General features: G+C 42.5%; 1 protein-coding gene across 1 annotated transcript; it reads right to left on the minus strand.

The window, feature by feature from the left end:
- Positions 1–302: 302 nt before the first annotated feature.
- On the minus strand, positions 303–12,090 carry SMNDC1 (survival motor neuron domain containing 1). The gene is made up of 6 exons (XM_075533918.1): positions 11,930–12,090; positions 10,504–10,623; positions 5,354–5,496; positions 4,433–4,594; positions 2,428–2,581; positions 303–692 (listed from the first exon to the last, which is right to left on the minus strand). Exons 2-6 carry the CDS (start codon positions 10,621–10,623, stop codon positions 555–557), a joined length of 717 nt encoding a protein of 238 aa, XP_075390033.1. The 5' UTR covers positions 11,930–12,090; the 3' UTR covers positions 303–554.
- Between the last annotated feature and the right edge of the window lie 4,635 nt (positions 12,091–16,725).

The raw sequence follows: 16,725 nt of genomic DNA on the forward strand, positions 1-16,725 counted from the left end.
ACGAGTTGAATCGCTTTTAGGGAGAGCCTAGGAAGTTTGAGAAACAAGTTATTGAAGGAAAACCTCAAAACAAATGCTGCCACTTACAAATTAACTCAGCCTTCATTGGACAACAGCTAGTGTAAGTTGAGGGCAAGGGAAAAAAGAGAAACTCTTTAGCACATTGTTTTTACCTGGAAGTTCCAAGAAATGCTAAATTCTATAGCAGGTCCAAAGAACCTGAGAAGTCCCAAGCATGACCTTTCAAGCTAAGAATATACCATTGGTTGAATTGGGGATCTGACATTAGGAAGATCAACAACTCATCTAGATGCTGTATTCAAACAGTGTCTATCTACAAAAGTCGCTTTATTCAACAAACTTCCAGGGAGCTGTGGTAGTAGTACAACAGCGGTTATCAATGGCAATTTCTTCGCGTTTCATTCTATTGAAGTCAGTGAGGACACTGGTATTCTTCCTTGCTCATCTAACAAATAATTTACCTTTAGAAAAATATAAGGATTAAAAAGGTAAATGTAAAGCCCTGCAGAGATGAAATCCAACAGTTTTTCCGATTATTGAGGCATCAAATGCCTGACATTGTACTTAGAAGTATCCTGATACTGTGTCATTGGTTTATCTGCAATCCCACAAGTTCCAACTCCCACTTTGCCAGTCACACTCTCAGGGGAAGCAAAAATACTCCTCTTTACCTGGGGAAAGAAAACAAACAGTCCCAGATTAGTTTTAGGCAAAAGCAAAGCAAAACCCCCAAACTGCCAACATTCATGCACATTTTAAGTCATAATAAAACATATTCTACTTTTAGTATTAAAAACAAAGGGCACAGTGTCTGGTTTGTTCAGTGTCAAAAAAACGAGTGTTGATGACGGTGCCTAGCTATCAAGATACAGCATCTGGGATCTTAAAAGTCTTAGTTAAACAAGCAGTTATCTAGCAGAGAAGCAACAACCAGCCTGTGTGATCATGAGGTGCTGACACAATCAGGTAACAGGTACCAGGAGACCCCAAACAAAAAACATACTGTTGAGAATAAGGGGAGTCAGAGCAGAGACCTAAAACCCATCTGTAGACAATGGGACATCCCCTCACAGAAGGGTCACAAGGAAGGGATGCGTCAACCAGGGCGCAGTATAACACAGATGACACATGTTATTCCTCTGGTTCCTTGAAGCTTCCTCATCCACCCCTGTCATGGCCAGACTGAAGCATGTGCACTGGTACAGATAAGAGCTCACAACACACGTTCCCGGTCAGATAAACCCCCCAGCAGCAGAAATGGGAGTAGTGATACCAGGAGGTTAGGGTGAAGGTGGGGAGGGGGGGGAACCAATCACAATGATCAATGCATAGGTGCCCCGCTCCCCCTTGGGGATAAGCAATAGAAACATGGGTAAAGGAGCCAATTGTCAAGTGTAAAATATGAAAACAATGAATTATAATTTATCAAGGGGTCACGAGAAGGGGGTAAGGAGCTGATACCAAGGGTCCAAATAGAAAGTAAATGTTTAGAAAATGGCGATGGCAACCTATGTAAAAATGTGCTTGATATAATTGATGTATGGATTGTTACCAGACCTGTAAGAGCTCCTGATAAAATGACCTTCACAAGAGTGCTGAAACGGTATCCAGCTAGAAGCTGTTGATCAGCACACACTATTTGACACACATCTGCCTTCAGATATCCTGTAGTTTCGTTTTGCAGACTCAAATCCTAATTTCAGCCATGACTGTACTGAATGAACTCTGCTGTGCCGGTGGGGGGTGAGCCTTAGGCTGCCTACCTTGTGGGGCCCTTTGGCCTTAAGGAACCCTGGTGACAGCGGGGTTAGCACAAGGCTAACCGTTAAAACTCACCGGCTGCTGCTCTGCTTCAAGAGGAGGCTGTCTGCGGCCAGAGAGATTCACAGTAGCATTAGAGACCCTAGAAAGTCTTACTCTGCCTACAGGCTCACTCACTATGAGTCACAATCAATTTGAGGTCAGTATGTTTTTGGTTTTGTCCCTTACGTAACCCTAGTGGGAGTAAAAATATGGGTGAAAAACTCAGGTTGCCCTTATTCTGAACTGTATGAATGCTGTGGATATTTTTCTATCCAACACACATTTAGAAGGAAAAGTACACCAAGGGAACCCATTCAGTGCTCTTTTTGAGTCTAGCAATGAGCTAATAAAAAATTACCTTTTGTAATTTCTCACGTACGCACATTCAAAATGCTTATAACTCAAAGAGCCAATGGCTGAAAGCGATTCCTGCCACCCCCTCCCCCCCAGTAAATCAAACTGAGGGTTAGATGGATTCTGAACTCAAAGATGATTATTACATGTTTTCTTACACATACATACCTCTCCCTTTTCGATGTAAAATTCTACTAATGACAGATGTACTTTTCAAACGTGCAGGCACTGCTGAAAGGATGTACTCACCTGGCCTTTTTTGTTCTTAGAATAGGCTCTGTTGTTGAACTGCTGCCATTTCACCTTCTGGTCTTCTCGTTCCTGCTCAAGTTCTTTTATTCTTTGTGCTTTTTTCAAAGCTTTCTTCTTTTTATATTCACGCTGCTGGGCAAGCATTTCTTTTCTGTGTTGAAGAAGAGATAAAACTCGTATCTTTGAGAAATTAGCAGTGCAAACTAAAAAATAATATAAGCTCAAACACTCTTTCCATGAATAAAAACACTAACTCATTAAGATCCATGCCATTCGCCCCCAAACTACTTAAAACTAAGGGTTGTTTTCTTTTAATTCTAGTACGTAGTATGCTTGGGTGTTTTAAACATAACTAACCTCTTATATGTAAATCAGATAGCCTAACTATGATGATTTTATTTTACTTTTTATATCACTTAGCCCATTGTGGGGTTGTTGTTTTTTTTTTTTAGCACATTGTGTTTTAGGAATGAGTTTTAATATTAGTGCCGGTTTAAATCTTTGTCAATTTCTAATTAGATATACCAGTATAATGATCAGCATCTGGACATATGAATATATGAACACATATCTATCTATATAAAATAAAAACTGTACTTTGCTTAACCTCTCTGGTTGCAGCTTTAAAAAGAACAAAGCAAGCATTTCCTCAGTTCTTACTGCATGCCAAGACCTGGGCTGCATGGTTTACGTCTGCTACCACCTAGCTAATCCTCACAGTCTGGTGGGCACCACGATTGCCCATGTTTTACAGAGGAGAAATCCGAGAAAGGTTAAACAGCCTGCCCAAGGTCATAATGCCAGATAGTAACAGACAGGACTAAAGCCCACACATTTAATTCAGTATGTCATTACCACCATCTAGTTCAGGGGCCCTCAAACTTTTTAAACAGGGGACCAGTTCACTGTCCATCAGATCCATTGGAGGGCCAGACTATAGTTAAAAAAAAAATCAGTATGAACAAATTCCTATGCACACTGCACATATATTATTTTGAAGTAAAAATCCAAATGGGCAAAAACACCCGAAGGGCCGGTGGGCTGCATGTGGCCCACAGGCCGTAGTTTGAGGACACCTGAATTCTAGTTCTTCATCTGGCATACTCCTCCTCGTAGATCTCAAGTGATGCGTCACTTTCTCAAAGCAGCCTGCCCCAATCACCAACGTGCAGGTTAGGCACCTCTTCGGTGTGTGCTCAAAGTACCCATTATGTCTCTTTCATAGCTCATTGCAAATGCTTATTTAATTGTGCATTTTCTTCTCTAGACTTCAAACTCAGTTGGGCAAGGCCCAATTTGGTATCTGGGTATCACCCACTGTAAACTCCCAGCAGTTGGATTCGTGCCAAGCACATTTAAAAGGAAAAAATGCCATCGCCATCAAGTCGCTCCAACTCAGGCGACCCCTTTCTGTTAGGCGGAAATGGGCGCCACTGGGGTTCCACCAGTCAGCCTGGGGCAGTCCATCACCAAGGCTCTCGTCCACCGTGCCTCTGGGCGAACACTTATGACTAGCCTTTCGGCTAGCGTCGCACTGTGTAAACGGTCTGCACACCCAGGACTCTGCCAGGTGCATGCAAGCCTCTCAGTAAACATTTGTTGAATGCTACAGCGGGAATCCAAGAGTCTTCACTTTACCCAGGCCCAAGTACTTAGACCCAATTTCAAAACCAAACCAAACCCACTTCCATGTGGTCAATTCTGACTCTCCGCAACCCGGCAGGACAGAGAACAGGCCCTGTGGGATTTCAAGGTTGTCCATCTTCATGGGAGCAGAGAGCCTCATCTTGCTCCTGCAGACTGGCGGGTGGGTGGCCCACTGGCAGTCCAACACATAACCACACGCTACCAGGGAGGAGCTCCGGTTAATCCTTTAGTTTCAAAACAACAGTCAGCGGTATCTCGGCCTTCTCGCCTCGCCTGAACAGACTGTCTTCACAGACTACACAAACTTCCCAAGTGGGGAAGATTACGCCCCAAAGCTAGAGTCAAAGCCACTTACTTTGACATGGGTTTGCTGCCACTGTCCTCCTTGGCCTTCCTTCCTTCTTCCACAGGCTTGAGGTTCAACAGCGGAGTCACTTCCGCATTGCCATAGCCAGCAAAGGTGATTGCAGCCGTGCCGTTGTCTTCATCGATCTCCTCGATCTCCGCTTCGTAACACCTGTAAAGATATCATGGCTGTAAGCAGGTGAGTAAAGGTTTCGTATTCAGTCTGTAAGACTTATACTCAGTGACTCAAAAAGCACATGCGTCTAAAATGGAGGCGTTCTAGACCACCTTTTTTGCAAAGACAATACAAGAAAATAAGTACTTAATTACACAAAGACGTTCTAATCAAAAGATGGCCAGGAAAGTGTCTTATACATGTCTATTGAATGTGCTTTCATCTTTGGGAGAAGAGTTTTCTTTGAGAACTAAATTCAGTATATGTGCTTCATAGAAATCTGAGAGAGCTTAATTTCAATTTGAGGAGAGAAAACACCCAATTTTCCTCTTTTCATTTCCCCTCCCAAGAATATAAGCCATTGTTCTCTCCCAAACTTAATCTAAAGCTAAAAAAAAAAAATGCATTAATAGTAGTAACCACCCAACAATCAAACTAACTTTATAAATTGTATTAATTTTACCCAAATAAACAAACAAAACCCACTGTCTTCCCATGAATTAAACTCGAGTGACCCTCTATAGTTTCCAAGGCTGTAAATCATTACAGGAGCAAACAGCCTCGACTTCTTCTCCTGGAGCAGCTGGTGGGTTTGAACTGCCAACTCTGCAGATGGCAGTTCAATGGTTACCCAGTGCCAACAGGCTCCCCCTTACTTCTATAGGAGTGCTAAAGTAGGGTAGTTCAAGCTGAATAAAACATCTTACCATTGAATTCATTAGTTCATGTTACAGTTACAGGGGTTTCTACACTTACTGTCCATCCTCACTCCAGGTTGCCATACACTTGTCCCCGACTTTCCATGAGTGCGTGGGCTGGACCGATGCACAACTGTCGGAGCTCCTAAGAGTTTCAGAAGGTTGAGTTGAAAGAAGGTCTTTGGTTAGTTCTATAACTTCCTAAAAATGAAAAAACAAAACAATGATTTCATATTATTTACATAATTCACATTGTCAACGACTTTTGAGAACAAGCGGGCTCTTGGTTTTGGCTGACAACAGCTCTTACACCATATCGCTCTTAGTAAATACTCTACACATTTAACCTCACCTATAATTCAAACAACATTACAAAGAGATTCTCCCTGTTTAGAGGCTGACACAGCATGCATTTTATATAACTAGGAGAGCTGGGTTTGGAACTGTCTCCAGCCTGTGCTCTAACTACAGAGGGCCTTGCAACAACCAACACAAATACTAACTGAAACAGGGTAAAAGACTTGGGCTTTTACCAGCCATTATTTCTAAGCCCAACAGATATTTCTATAGATGAAGAAAAAGGTCAAATATGAGGGGCTGAACTAAATCAAGATCTATGCTATCAACTTATCACTGCCACAAATACAACCGGACCCTTCCCAGGCCTTCTCATGGCACTGTTAAGTGCTCCATGTCACTGTCTGTCTGTCTGTCTGTCTGTCTGTCTCTCTCTCTCTCTCACACACACACACACACACACACACACACACACACACACACACACACACGAGAAACCCTGAAAGCACTGACTAATGCACCTACTCAGATTCTCAGATTTCTACTAAATATTACAGGTATATATAAAAGAAACCAGGACTTTTCCTTATTCATTCATTATAAAACACAGCCTCCACTAAAGTAAGCAAATTACCAGGCCAGATTAAAAATTTTTCAATTAAAGTTTCTAATTGGAAACATATGTGCACAGCTTCATTTAAAAGGGAAAAAATTCAAAATCGAACACACAGGCAGGCAATACTTCTTTGTGTGACAATATTTTTTTTCTCTATTTCAGAAACATAGTTATTTCATTCAAAAGTGTTTCTAAGTTGGGTCAAAAGTTTTAGGACTAGGACAAACTGATTTTTACGACTAAGACAAACTAAGTAGCAATTCTTCTACCTACCTGCTATCTTTTTATTCTGATGAAGACCCCAACTATACACCATCTTCTCTAAGAGTTTGCATATTCTAATCACACTGCTGTAAACAAAGCACCTTAAAATGGCATATTACGTGTTTGGGGAGAAAAACTAGCAAAGTTAAACTCAGAACCAAGTTTCTTCTGGTTCTCACTGAGGTTTTATAACAGCAGTTGTTTTGACTCAGTAGCCAAGAAAGCTAATTATTATGTCTCCTCAAACTTCCATATCTCCCTGGTTATTTCTGGAAACAAATAAACAAAGCCCAGTATTTCATTTCAGTGCCCACCCAAAAGAGGTACAGCAATTAGCCCCTGGAGAAAGGTCAGTTTTGTGAATGGAAAGACCAAAGACGAGATATATTAACTAAAAGTCTCAGATTTAAGAATTCAGAATACTTAAAAATTCAGTAAATATCCATTAGAATTTCATTAGGTGCCAAGTAGACATGCAAATGATTTTCAGTGAGAGTAACTTACAAAAGCAAATACATAAATCATACACTATACTGAGACTACATTAGCTAGTTTTTTATTCAATTAAATAATTTTCAGGGCTAAGAATGTAACCAAGCTTTACTGAAGACCCTTATAATCACTTATTATGACACAGGGATGCATACATAGCCTTGGTCCTGGGACACAGCAAGGAACCACTACAGCACAAATATGGGTTTCTCTTAGAACTTCCCACTGCATTTTTATAATAGGGAAATCCATTTTCATTAAATGAAAGGGTCCTGAAAAGTTGTGCATGTTAGGCACAACGTCAGAGCCCTGTATTAACATTATCCTATTATTTTGTTGTAATTCAGAGCATTCATCCAATAGTTTGCCATTGCTTTATAAACCTCCCACCCACCACCAACTATGAAAACTATCTACAGTTTTTGCTCGCTACATATGCAAATGACCAATATAAGAAAGAGAAACTACTTGATGTATGAGGGGGTTCTTGAAGGTACATACCATTAATTACTTTTCCTCCCCCAAGTCTGAGTTCTGAAACTGCTCCTTCATTGACAGATGGGCAGCAGCATCAGGTGTTGTGATCTACATATCAGCAGGTCAAGGGGGGTGCACTCAAGCACTCTGCTTACTGAAGGAAGGCGTTTCGGGGATGCAGAGAGCCACTGTAATATATGAGACAAGTGACTTGACCCCTGCCTCCTTAGAACCAGTTTATTCAGCAACACAGCCTAATATATTGAACAGTCTTCTGATTACCATAGACTGCCTTGGGAGCTAGTCAACTAGTGGACTTTTACTATACTCGCTTTTTTTAAGTGAAAAAAAGATAGGGTTCCAGTAGATTGATTTGTAGACTGCTGAGTAACTTTTTTCTAATCAGGACAGTTTACAGATCAATACAGGGACCTTTCTGGCATGTCAAAGCCATTGAAAAAAAAAAAGGAGAAAGGACATTTTACTATAAATTAAACCACATAATTCTACAAGAGAAATAAAGGAAAAGTAGAAACCATGACTGCCAAAAAAAAATTAAGAAAATACGGAGGCCACAACTCAGTAGTGAGGAACCAAGTCTCAAGAGACATTTCATCAAACATAACAAGAAGAATGCAATATAGTAAACCATCCAAAAGCTGGAACCAGAGTAAGGTGGAAACCTATCAGATAAGGAAAAGGCAAGTATTTTCCACAAGTAGAATGAAACAATGCCACAGGACTGCGCCTTGTCAAAGGCCGAACACTTGCAAGACCCAGACAGCAGAGCAGCCCCACGGAGTTCCGGCTCTCACAGGTTTCACTGTAATAATGGCACAGGAGCACTACAGAAGGCAAAGACAACACAATAGCAAGAGAACAATCTGGCAAAAGAGAGCCTCTAACTCTAGACTCAATGGAGACAGTAACTATTTTTCCGAATCCCATCCCATCTTAAAAGTGCCTTCCACCTTTGTGTAGTTTATTAGGGGAAAAAAAGTCACATGGAAGAAACTGTTATCAAGATTAGGCAATAAGAAGTCTTTATAATTGCCATCTCAAGAGTTAGAACTTAAGCGTCTAAATCTGTACCATCCAGTGTGGCTATTGACCGACATAGCATAAAACCACAGATCCTCAATCACTAGCCACCTGCCACAGAGTTGCCACCGTGGTCAATAGCAGTGATTGTGAATTGGACAGATACTATTTCCATCATTACAAAAGTTCACCTGGCTACCACAACATGAGCATGGAAAAGAGGCTGTTTTACAGATGAAGGTCTCCCACCTTAGCTTTAAGGGAAGCCCAGGTACACCATTTGTCGCTGATTACAAAGTTTACCATAATGGTCTCTCTCTCCCCCTACAGCGTTTTTCATTTGGACTAAAATCTCATGTTATTCACCCTCCCCTTCTCTCTCTGCCACTTCCACATGTACCTCTCCTCCCACATGCAATACTGACATACGAGATTTCATTTTCCTCACAGGCTTTTAAGGATATGCTAGGATCTCTCCTTGAAGCAAGCAGAAACTTTGAATTTTACAGAGTATAAACATACAAGTGGTCAGTTCACCTCATCTTCCATGCTAACAGAACATGTGAGCAAATCAAAAGAATGGCCAGGCATCAAGTCAGTGGGGTTTTTATGGAAGGTCCAGGGAACAGAAGTTTCCCCCCTAAAATCTACAAACTGATTGGCACTTTGAAATCTACAGACCTGAATGACTTTTACATTTTGGAGAGAGCCTAATTATTACAAAATTACCCCAGATGTTAAAATAATAAAACTATTACAAGGAAAACCAACCAAGTAACAGAGTCAATTCTGACTTGTGAGGACCATACAACAGAGCAGGACTGCTCTGTAGGGCTTCTGAGGCTGTAACTCTAAACAAGGGATGGTCTCGCGACTGTTGGATCCAATCTGCTGACTTGATGTTGGCAGCCCAACAGATAATCCACGATGACACCAGGAGTATATAGCAGTGTAACATAAATCTAGACTTTGAACTTCAAAATACTCATCTTAAGTCTACCCATATAAGCCCATTCAGAATCCAAATCTGGACCCTACTCTTAAGTTAGTTTCATTGTTTGCAATGATAATATATTTAAATATTAATAGTTTTAATGCACAAGGGGGACACTGAAGGGAGTGAAAAATTATTTGGAATACAGTGGAGTGGACTGACGGTTTGTAGTAAATCAAGAAAGGAAGCACATCTAAACACTCTTTAAGACTTTAAAAATCAGGTTCAGAATTTTTAAAGTTCTCAAATGTGCTTAGATGAAAATTCATAAATATTTAAATATTGCATCTGTGTGTCTCTTAGTCAATGTAAGACACAACAGATATTTACTTTCACAACTTTGCCTTGAGACCCCAGTGAGTTTTTTAAAAGCAGGTTCTGAGCCTGATTCACAATAAAGTAAGATCTTGCAGCACATTCAGACAACTCTATTGTCCACCTGCCTTAAACTCAGCATCGATGCAGCAATATGCTTGCAAAGAACCAGCATCTCTTTAGCCTTCGTTCTAATTTGTTTTCAGCACTGGACGTAAGCTACGTGTTTTGAAGCAGAACACATATACAGCTTTTCTGAAGCAGCACAAATATACAATTTTCAAGGGAGCTTGTATTCAAAAAGATGACTTAAAAGTTTTTTTGATATCTTTTGAAGTAAGTCTCCTTTGCCAACGCTTAAAAAAAGTTAGTAATTTTAAGAGCCTCCTGTTTTATAGCTATGTGCACCTCCTCTCCTAAAAATCCGACAAGTCAGGGAGCTTCAAAAGGTTCATTTAAAAAAGGGAACTAAAAGAAACAGGGCAAAAGATTTACATAAGAAAGAACAAGGCCGACCTACTAATTTTTATGTGTCTACACGAGAAAATAACCTGAACAATGTGCGCTTAGGAATAGATACACGTACACCTAGATGGACGAAACTCCCTCCAAAGAGGGTTTTGGATCTAAGAGCTCTTAAGCAATAAACCAATCGAAAAATAGAGAAATAATCTTTATAAGCAATGTAACTCCAAGGGTCCCCCATACTTACTTGTAAATCTTTTTTCAATTTTAGCAAATCTTCGTTTTCTCCATTCCCAGATAACGCAGCTTCAACTTGCTGGAGTTGAGCTTTGTAGCTTGCCAGCTGCTTTGCTAGATCCTCTGACATCTGGGAAGGCCGGGGGTGGTGGTGGTAGGGTGTAATGGGACAAGGAATAAATGATCAGAACAATGGAACACACTACCCCCCCAAACCGCCCCACAAAGCCGTAACATACCAATATATACTCGTGTATAAGCCGTGTTTGTCAGCACATTTTTAAGGCAGTTTGGGTGGTAAAATTAGGTGCCTTGGTTGATATTCGGGTCGGCTTATACTCGAGTATATATGGTATGTTCCCAGTCTGCCAATTCGTCCTTACCAGTTTTGTTCCTAACACCTTATTTTAAAATTGTACCTCCTCCTCATCATCCCCGTCTTGTTTAGTTCAGAAAAAAGTTGCAGGCCAAAGCTCAAAAATGAAGGCAATGGATTCTAACGATTGTAAACATGTCAGGTAAATTCCATATAGCAAGAGAAGCACAGAAGAAAGCAAGCACTAAGTCAAGACCAGAGGGAGATTTCTAAGTTTCCTTGGACATTTCTTACTTGGTAGATACAAATGATTTCGACTCGCTTAAGGTTGTTTTACCATCTAAAAGATTCATCTGTTGGAACTTTTCCAATTTCCTTTTAAACACACCAACTATTTCCAAAACCAACTACTAATGCTTCTCAAATAATTCCATTAAGAATTTTCTACTTGAGCTAGTCAAATAAGAATTTATTTAGAAGCTCTTGTTCAAAGCAAAATTATTCCACCCAGTCACTTAAATAGTGCCGATGCCGTTTCTGCAGTAAAAACCAACAGCACCGATACTCTCCCATGGAAGTAAGTGATAGGATGCCTTTCATCACACCCGTTCACTCTTACTCCTGAAAATAAGACACGGATGAACCCTGTGACGAGGATGTAGGAGAAATCTCCAACAATTGGTCCTTTTCTTAAAAACTCCGTCCAACGACTCGCAGCCCGCCACTGCTTGGTCACCCCACTCGGAGCCCGCGTCTCGGAGGGCGACCATTGATTGCAGACCTCGAGGGGGGACCCCCAACTTTCGGGGAAACCGAACACACCCCGAGACCCCGCGCCGCACGCCTCCGAACAGCCCTTCTCCGGAGCGGGCTCCCGACGGGGCCTCCGCGTCCGGCCCCGCCCGACGGCTTCTCCCCGGCAGCCTCGTTCGAAACCCCGCAGCCCCGGGCCGGGGTGGCCAGGGATCGGCTGTGGGTGGGCGAGACGGCCGTGGCTCTGAACCCCCCGGCCGGCGCCCCAGGCCCCGCGGGCACGGCTGGCCCCTCAGCTTGGGCCTCCGCTTCGGCCCCGAGAAACCCCGGCCCAGGAGGCCGGCCTGCCTGCCCCGCGGCGGGTTACCTTGGGTGGGGCCGGGGCGGCGGGAAAGGGCAGGGGCGACTGGATCCACGGGTAGCGACAGCACGGGAGCCTCCGCAGGAGCCACAACAGGCGGCCGGGCTTGGAAAAGGAACAAGTCAGTCAGCGACAGGGGGGAGGGGAGCAAGCCAGACGCGGGCAGACAGACCGCACATAGGCGGACACAGTCTCGCGAGGTTTCGGAAGCCTCGCGAGAGTTCGCTCGACACTTAGCCCTTAGGCCGCGGGCTCTCGCGTAAACGGGCATGGTTTCGTGAGACGGAAATGACGTAACGGGCTGCGCTGGGCGCAGGATATAAGTTAGTTCCGGCTTGCCGAACTGTTGATTTGCTCGGTTGGGGGTGGTGGTACAAGGGCGGGGGCCGTGCTTTCCACCCTTTCTTGAGGTGCCCTGAGCGGTAATCGGCTTGTGCCTTCTTCGGCGGGCAGTGCAAGGAAATGAGGGACACAGATGTTGAGTCTTCATGCTACTAGTTGGTTCTCAAAATGTAGTCCCAGGACCTACAGCTTCAGCACCCTCGTCATTTATTAGATATGGGAATCAATCAAGTTCTACCTCGCAACTCCAAATGCAAGGTCCGAAGTCAGAAGCTGAAAATGTCAGAAAGCCAAATGAAGTCGTTGCCCTGGAAGGAGGTCACAAAGGGGAAGGCTTTGGTGGAGGTGTGGTTTTGTCTGAGCCGAGCATCCTCCCATGGAAAAAAAGGATGGTGACTCGAACCACACTGTCCAATAAAAGTGCAAACTCAGAGTACATCCCACTTCAATCCTGCCCATCAGTGTGGCAGGGAACCCCTTACAAAGTGGGACCATGCTAAACCACAGTATAGCTATCACAAAAGGGATTATGGCCAGAAGGGCTGGATTAAGTCATTGAGTACATCTCACTTAAGAAGGTCCTTCTCTCAAATGGACTTTAGGCAACATCTTGCTTTAGAGCCCTTCCTCTCTTTTTAAAAAGTTTTATTGGCATATACTTCACATAGCATACAATGTAATCACAAATTATATGAAGATTTGTGCAATATTCACCTCAATCAAATCCAGGACATACTTTAAAAAAATCATTTTATTTGGCGTTCATACAGCTCCTCTTACAATCCATACATCCATCTATTGTGTCAAGCATATTTGTACATTTGTTGCCATCATCATCTTCAAAACATTTTATTTCTCCTTGAGCCCTTGGTATCAGCTCATTTTTTCTCCTACCTCTCCCCCCTTTCTTCCTCATGAACCCTTGATAATTTATGGATTATTACTGTTTTTCCATGTCTTACACTGACCAATGTCTCCTTTCACCCACTTTTCTGTTGTTCATGACCCAGGGAGGGGCGCCATATGTAGATCATTGTGATGGATTTCCCCTTTTCGGAACATATTCTTGTACTGGTTGTTGCTAGCGCCCCATTTCCCCCCATCTTCCACCGCTATGCCCCTAGGCAAGTATCAATCCAGTTACTCTCACTGTAGATCTACTATCCTGGATTTCATACACAAAATCAAACAAAACACAGGAAGCAAAACTAAAAACAAAACCAACAACACTAGAAAAAATATAGAAAAACCTCCATCGGGGAGAACAAAGGCAGAAAATACTAAAAACTGAAACAACTTTGAGATGGGTCAAAGAGATCAAATGATAAGGTATTCTATTTTAACCTAACTACATCGATCATAATCAGCTACAATGATCTCTGATAGCGAAGCTATTCACACCCCTGACTATGATCAGAGGAAATTTACAGGAGTCTTAATGCATGTGGGGGCCCTGCAAATGGATCTGGGGTTTCCACTGTAACCCATAGCCTTCTACAAACTGAGTGTCCACAATTTAAGCTCTGATACCATCCCTTCCTTCAGATTTGGATTTGATTACTTAAAATCCTTGGATCCCATAGGCTGGTGTGCTTCCATGTGAATTTAGATCTCCCCCCAACCTTTTTTATTTTTTAGTTCTTCCCCATTAACTTTTATTTTGATATTATATCAAACTGGAAGTTTAAAGAAAATTACACAAAAACTCATGAACCTTATCCAGGTTCACTCATGTCTTACATTTGGACACACTTGCTTTATCATTGGATCTGGGTGTTTGTATATACATGTTAACATACAAGCATGTATGCAGACTTTCCCCCCTGAATCTCTTAAGACACAACCAAGACATCAGGCACCTTCCTGCTTGCTAACACCTCAAAGAGGCGTTCTGCCACCTGACCTCCTTTCCCGACTGCTGATTCCCTGACTGTTGATTGTGAATCCAAGGAAAAGCCCAGTCCTGAGTTTCTCTTGTGAGGATGTTTGTTCTTCTCTACGTTGGAGTGCCATCCGTGTTAAAAGCTGTGGGCTTGGATCCTCATCAATGTTTCAAATTCTTCTTACCCTCAGCAAGTAAAATGGTGCCATCTGCATATCAAAAATTGTTAAGGAGTCTTCCTCTAACCTTAATGGTAGGTTCTTCTTCATATACTCTACTTTCTCGGATGATTTGCTAAGCATACAAATTACATAAGTATTGTTAAAGGGTATGATCTTGATACACACTTCATTTTCAACCACGCTGTATTCTCTTGCTCTATTTGAGTGACTACTGCTGTTTGGTCTATGAGCACAGTTAAGTGTTCTGGAATTCTCTTTAAAAAAAAGATCATATTCTTGGGGGCTCTTACAGCTCTTAGAACAATTCATATATCACTTGTATCAAGCATTTTTGTACATATGCTGCCATCATTATTTTCAAAACATTTACATTCTATTTGAGCCCTTGGTATCAGCTCCTCTTTTTACCCTCCTGCCCCCTCTCCCACCCTTGGGACCCCTTGATAAACTATAAATTATTATTATTTTCATATCTTACACTGACCGCTATCTCCTTTTCTCTGCAGTTTCTCACCCCCCCCTCCTCTCCTCACCTTCTCCCTACCCTCCTGATATTGCTACTCCCATTTCTGTTCCTGAGGTATTTGTCTGACCCATGTGTCCTGAGCTCTTATATGTACCAGTGTACAGGCTGAAGTGAAAGGCAGAACTGGGGTCATGATAGTGGCGGGTGAGGAAGCCTCAAGGAAGCAGAGGAATATTCTGTTTCATTGGTGCTATACTTCATCCTGTGTGGGAAATGAACACTGAGGGAAATATGACAAAGACTACATTCCCTAACTTATAACAGAGGGGATCTGGAAATCTAGTATTCCACAGTAGGAAAGCCTCCACTTTGGTACATAGATTTAAAGTTCAAGTACATGATCCTGCTTTAAATATTCCCATGGATTATCCCTATAACAGCTATGCTGCCTTAAAGTGAACACATGCTTGATTATATCTCCCTATAGAAGCGGACATCCTTTTCTCTTGTTCCCAACCCCCCCCCCCCATGCCTTCCCCCAAAGCAGGTATTCGGTTTCCTTACCTATGAGCTCAGGCACCTTAAGGTAGATACCACCCACCTGTGATGCATGTAACTGCTGAACATGCATGTCTTATGGCTATGTATCAATAATGCCCCAAGATAGTGAAGGCGCTCTCTCTTCTCCCAGTTCCACATGGACCATCAAGAGGGGCTGAGGTGAGCACGCTACCATAAAATGTGTCTGAATCTGACTCCTTTATTTGATTCTCTCTCCTCTCTTCCTTGTCCCCTATTACTTTACTTCCACCATACAATTGTGCCTACTGGCCCTCCGGTTGTTGGAGGTTGGTTTCCTCCCACAACCCTGGTTACTCAAACCTTCCTTCGGACTCTTCTGTGAGGGGATGTCCCATTGTCTCTGCTCCAATCCTCCTCATTCTCAACAATATGTTTTGTTTGTTTGTTTGGGGTCATCTGATGCTTGGTACCTGATCCCATCAACCCCTCACAATCGCACAGGCTGGTGTGTTTCTTCCATGTGGGCTTGTTGCTTCTCTGCTAGATGGTCATTTGTTTAACTTCAAGCCTGTAAGACCCCAGATGCTATATTTTTTTGTAGCTGGGCACCATCAGCTTTCTTCACCACATTTGCTTGTGAACCCATTTTGTCTTCAGCAATAGTGCCGGGAGGGTGAGCGTAATAGAATGCCAGGTTTTTAGAGCAATGTGTTCTTGCGTTGAGGGTGGGCTGGAGGAGAGACCCAAAGTCCATCAACTTTCTCAGTGTATTTCCATATAAATATATGTACCTAGGCTAATACCTGTATTTTATGAATTAATATAGTTACATAAATGCACACCTATATTCATACCTCTATCCATAACTTTGCTTCCTAGATCTTTCCTCTGTTTCCTTTTTTAAAAAAATCATTTTATTGGGGGCTCGTCCAATTCTTATCACAATCCATACATCCATCCATTGTGTCAAACACATATGTACATTTATTGCCATCATCATTCTCAAAACATTTGCCTTCTACTTGAGCCCTTAATATCGGCTGCTCATTTTCCCCCTCCCTCCCCACTCCCCCTATCTCATGAACCCTTCATAATTCATAAATTATTATTTTGTCATATGTTACACTGTCCGACGTCTCCCGCCGCCCTCTTCTCTGCTGTCCACCCCCCAGGGAGGAGGCTATACGTAGATTCTTGTAATTGTTCTGTTTCCTTTTACCTTCCTCCTGCCCCACCATCATGCTCACCTCACCGCTCACCCTTAATTGGCCATTTCAGATCAAAAGAGCAGCATTTACCCAAGAACAAAGTTTATCAGGCTAGGGAAGAAGGAATAATGGAAACAGGAAGACCAGGCAAAACACGGGCTAAACGATGTTACCTATCAGCTTGCAGTCAGTCCGACGAA

Source organism: Tenrec ecaudatus, chromosome 16, assembly GCF_050624435.1.
Source record: "Tenrec ecaudatus isolate mTenEca1 chromosome 16, mTenEca1.hap1, whole genome shotgun sequence".
NCBI lineage: Eukaryota > Metazoa > Chordata > Mammalia > Afrosoricida > Tenrecidae > Tenrec > Tenrec ecaudatus.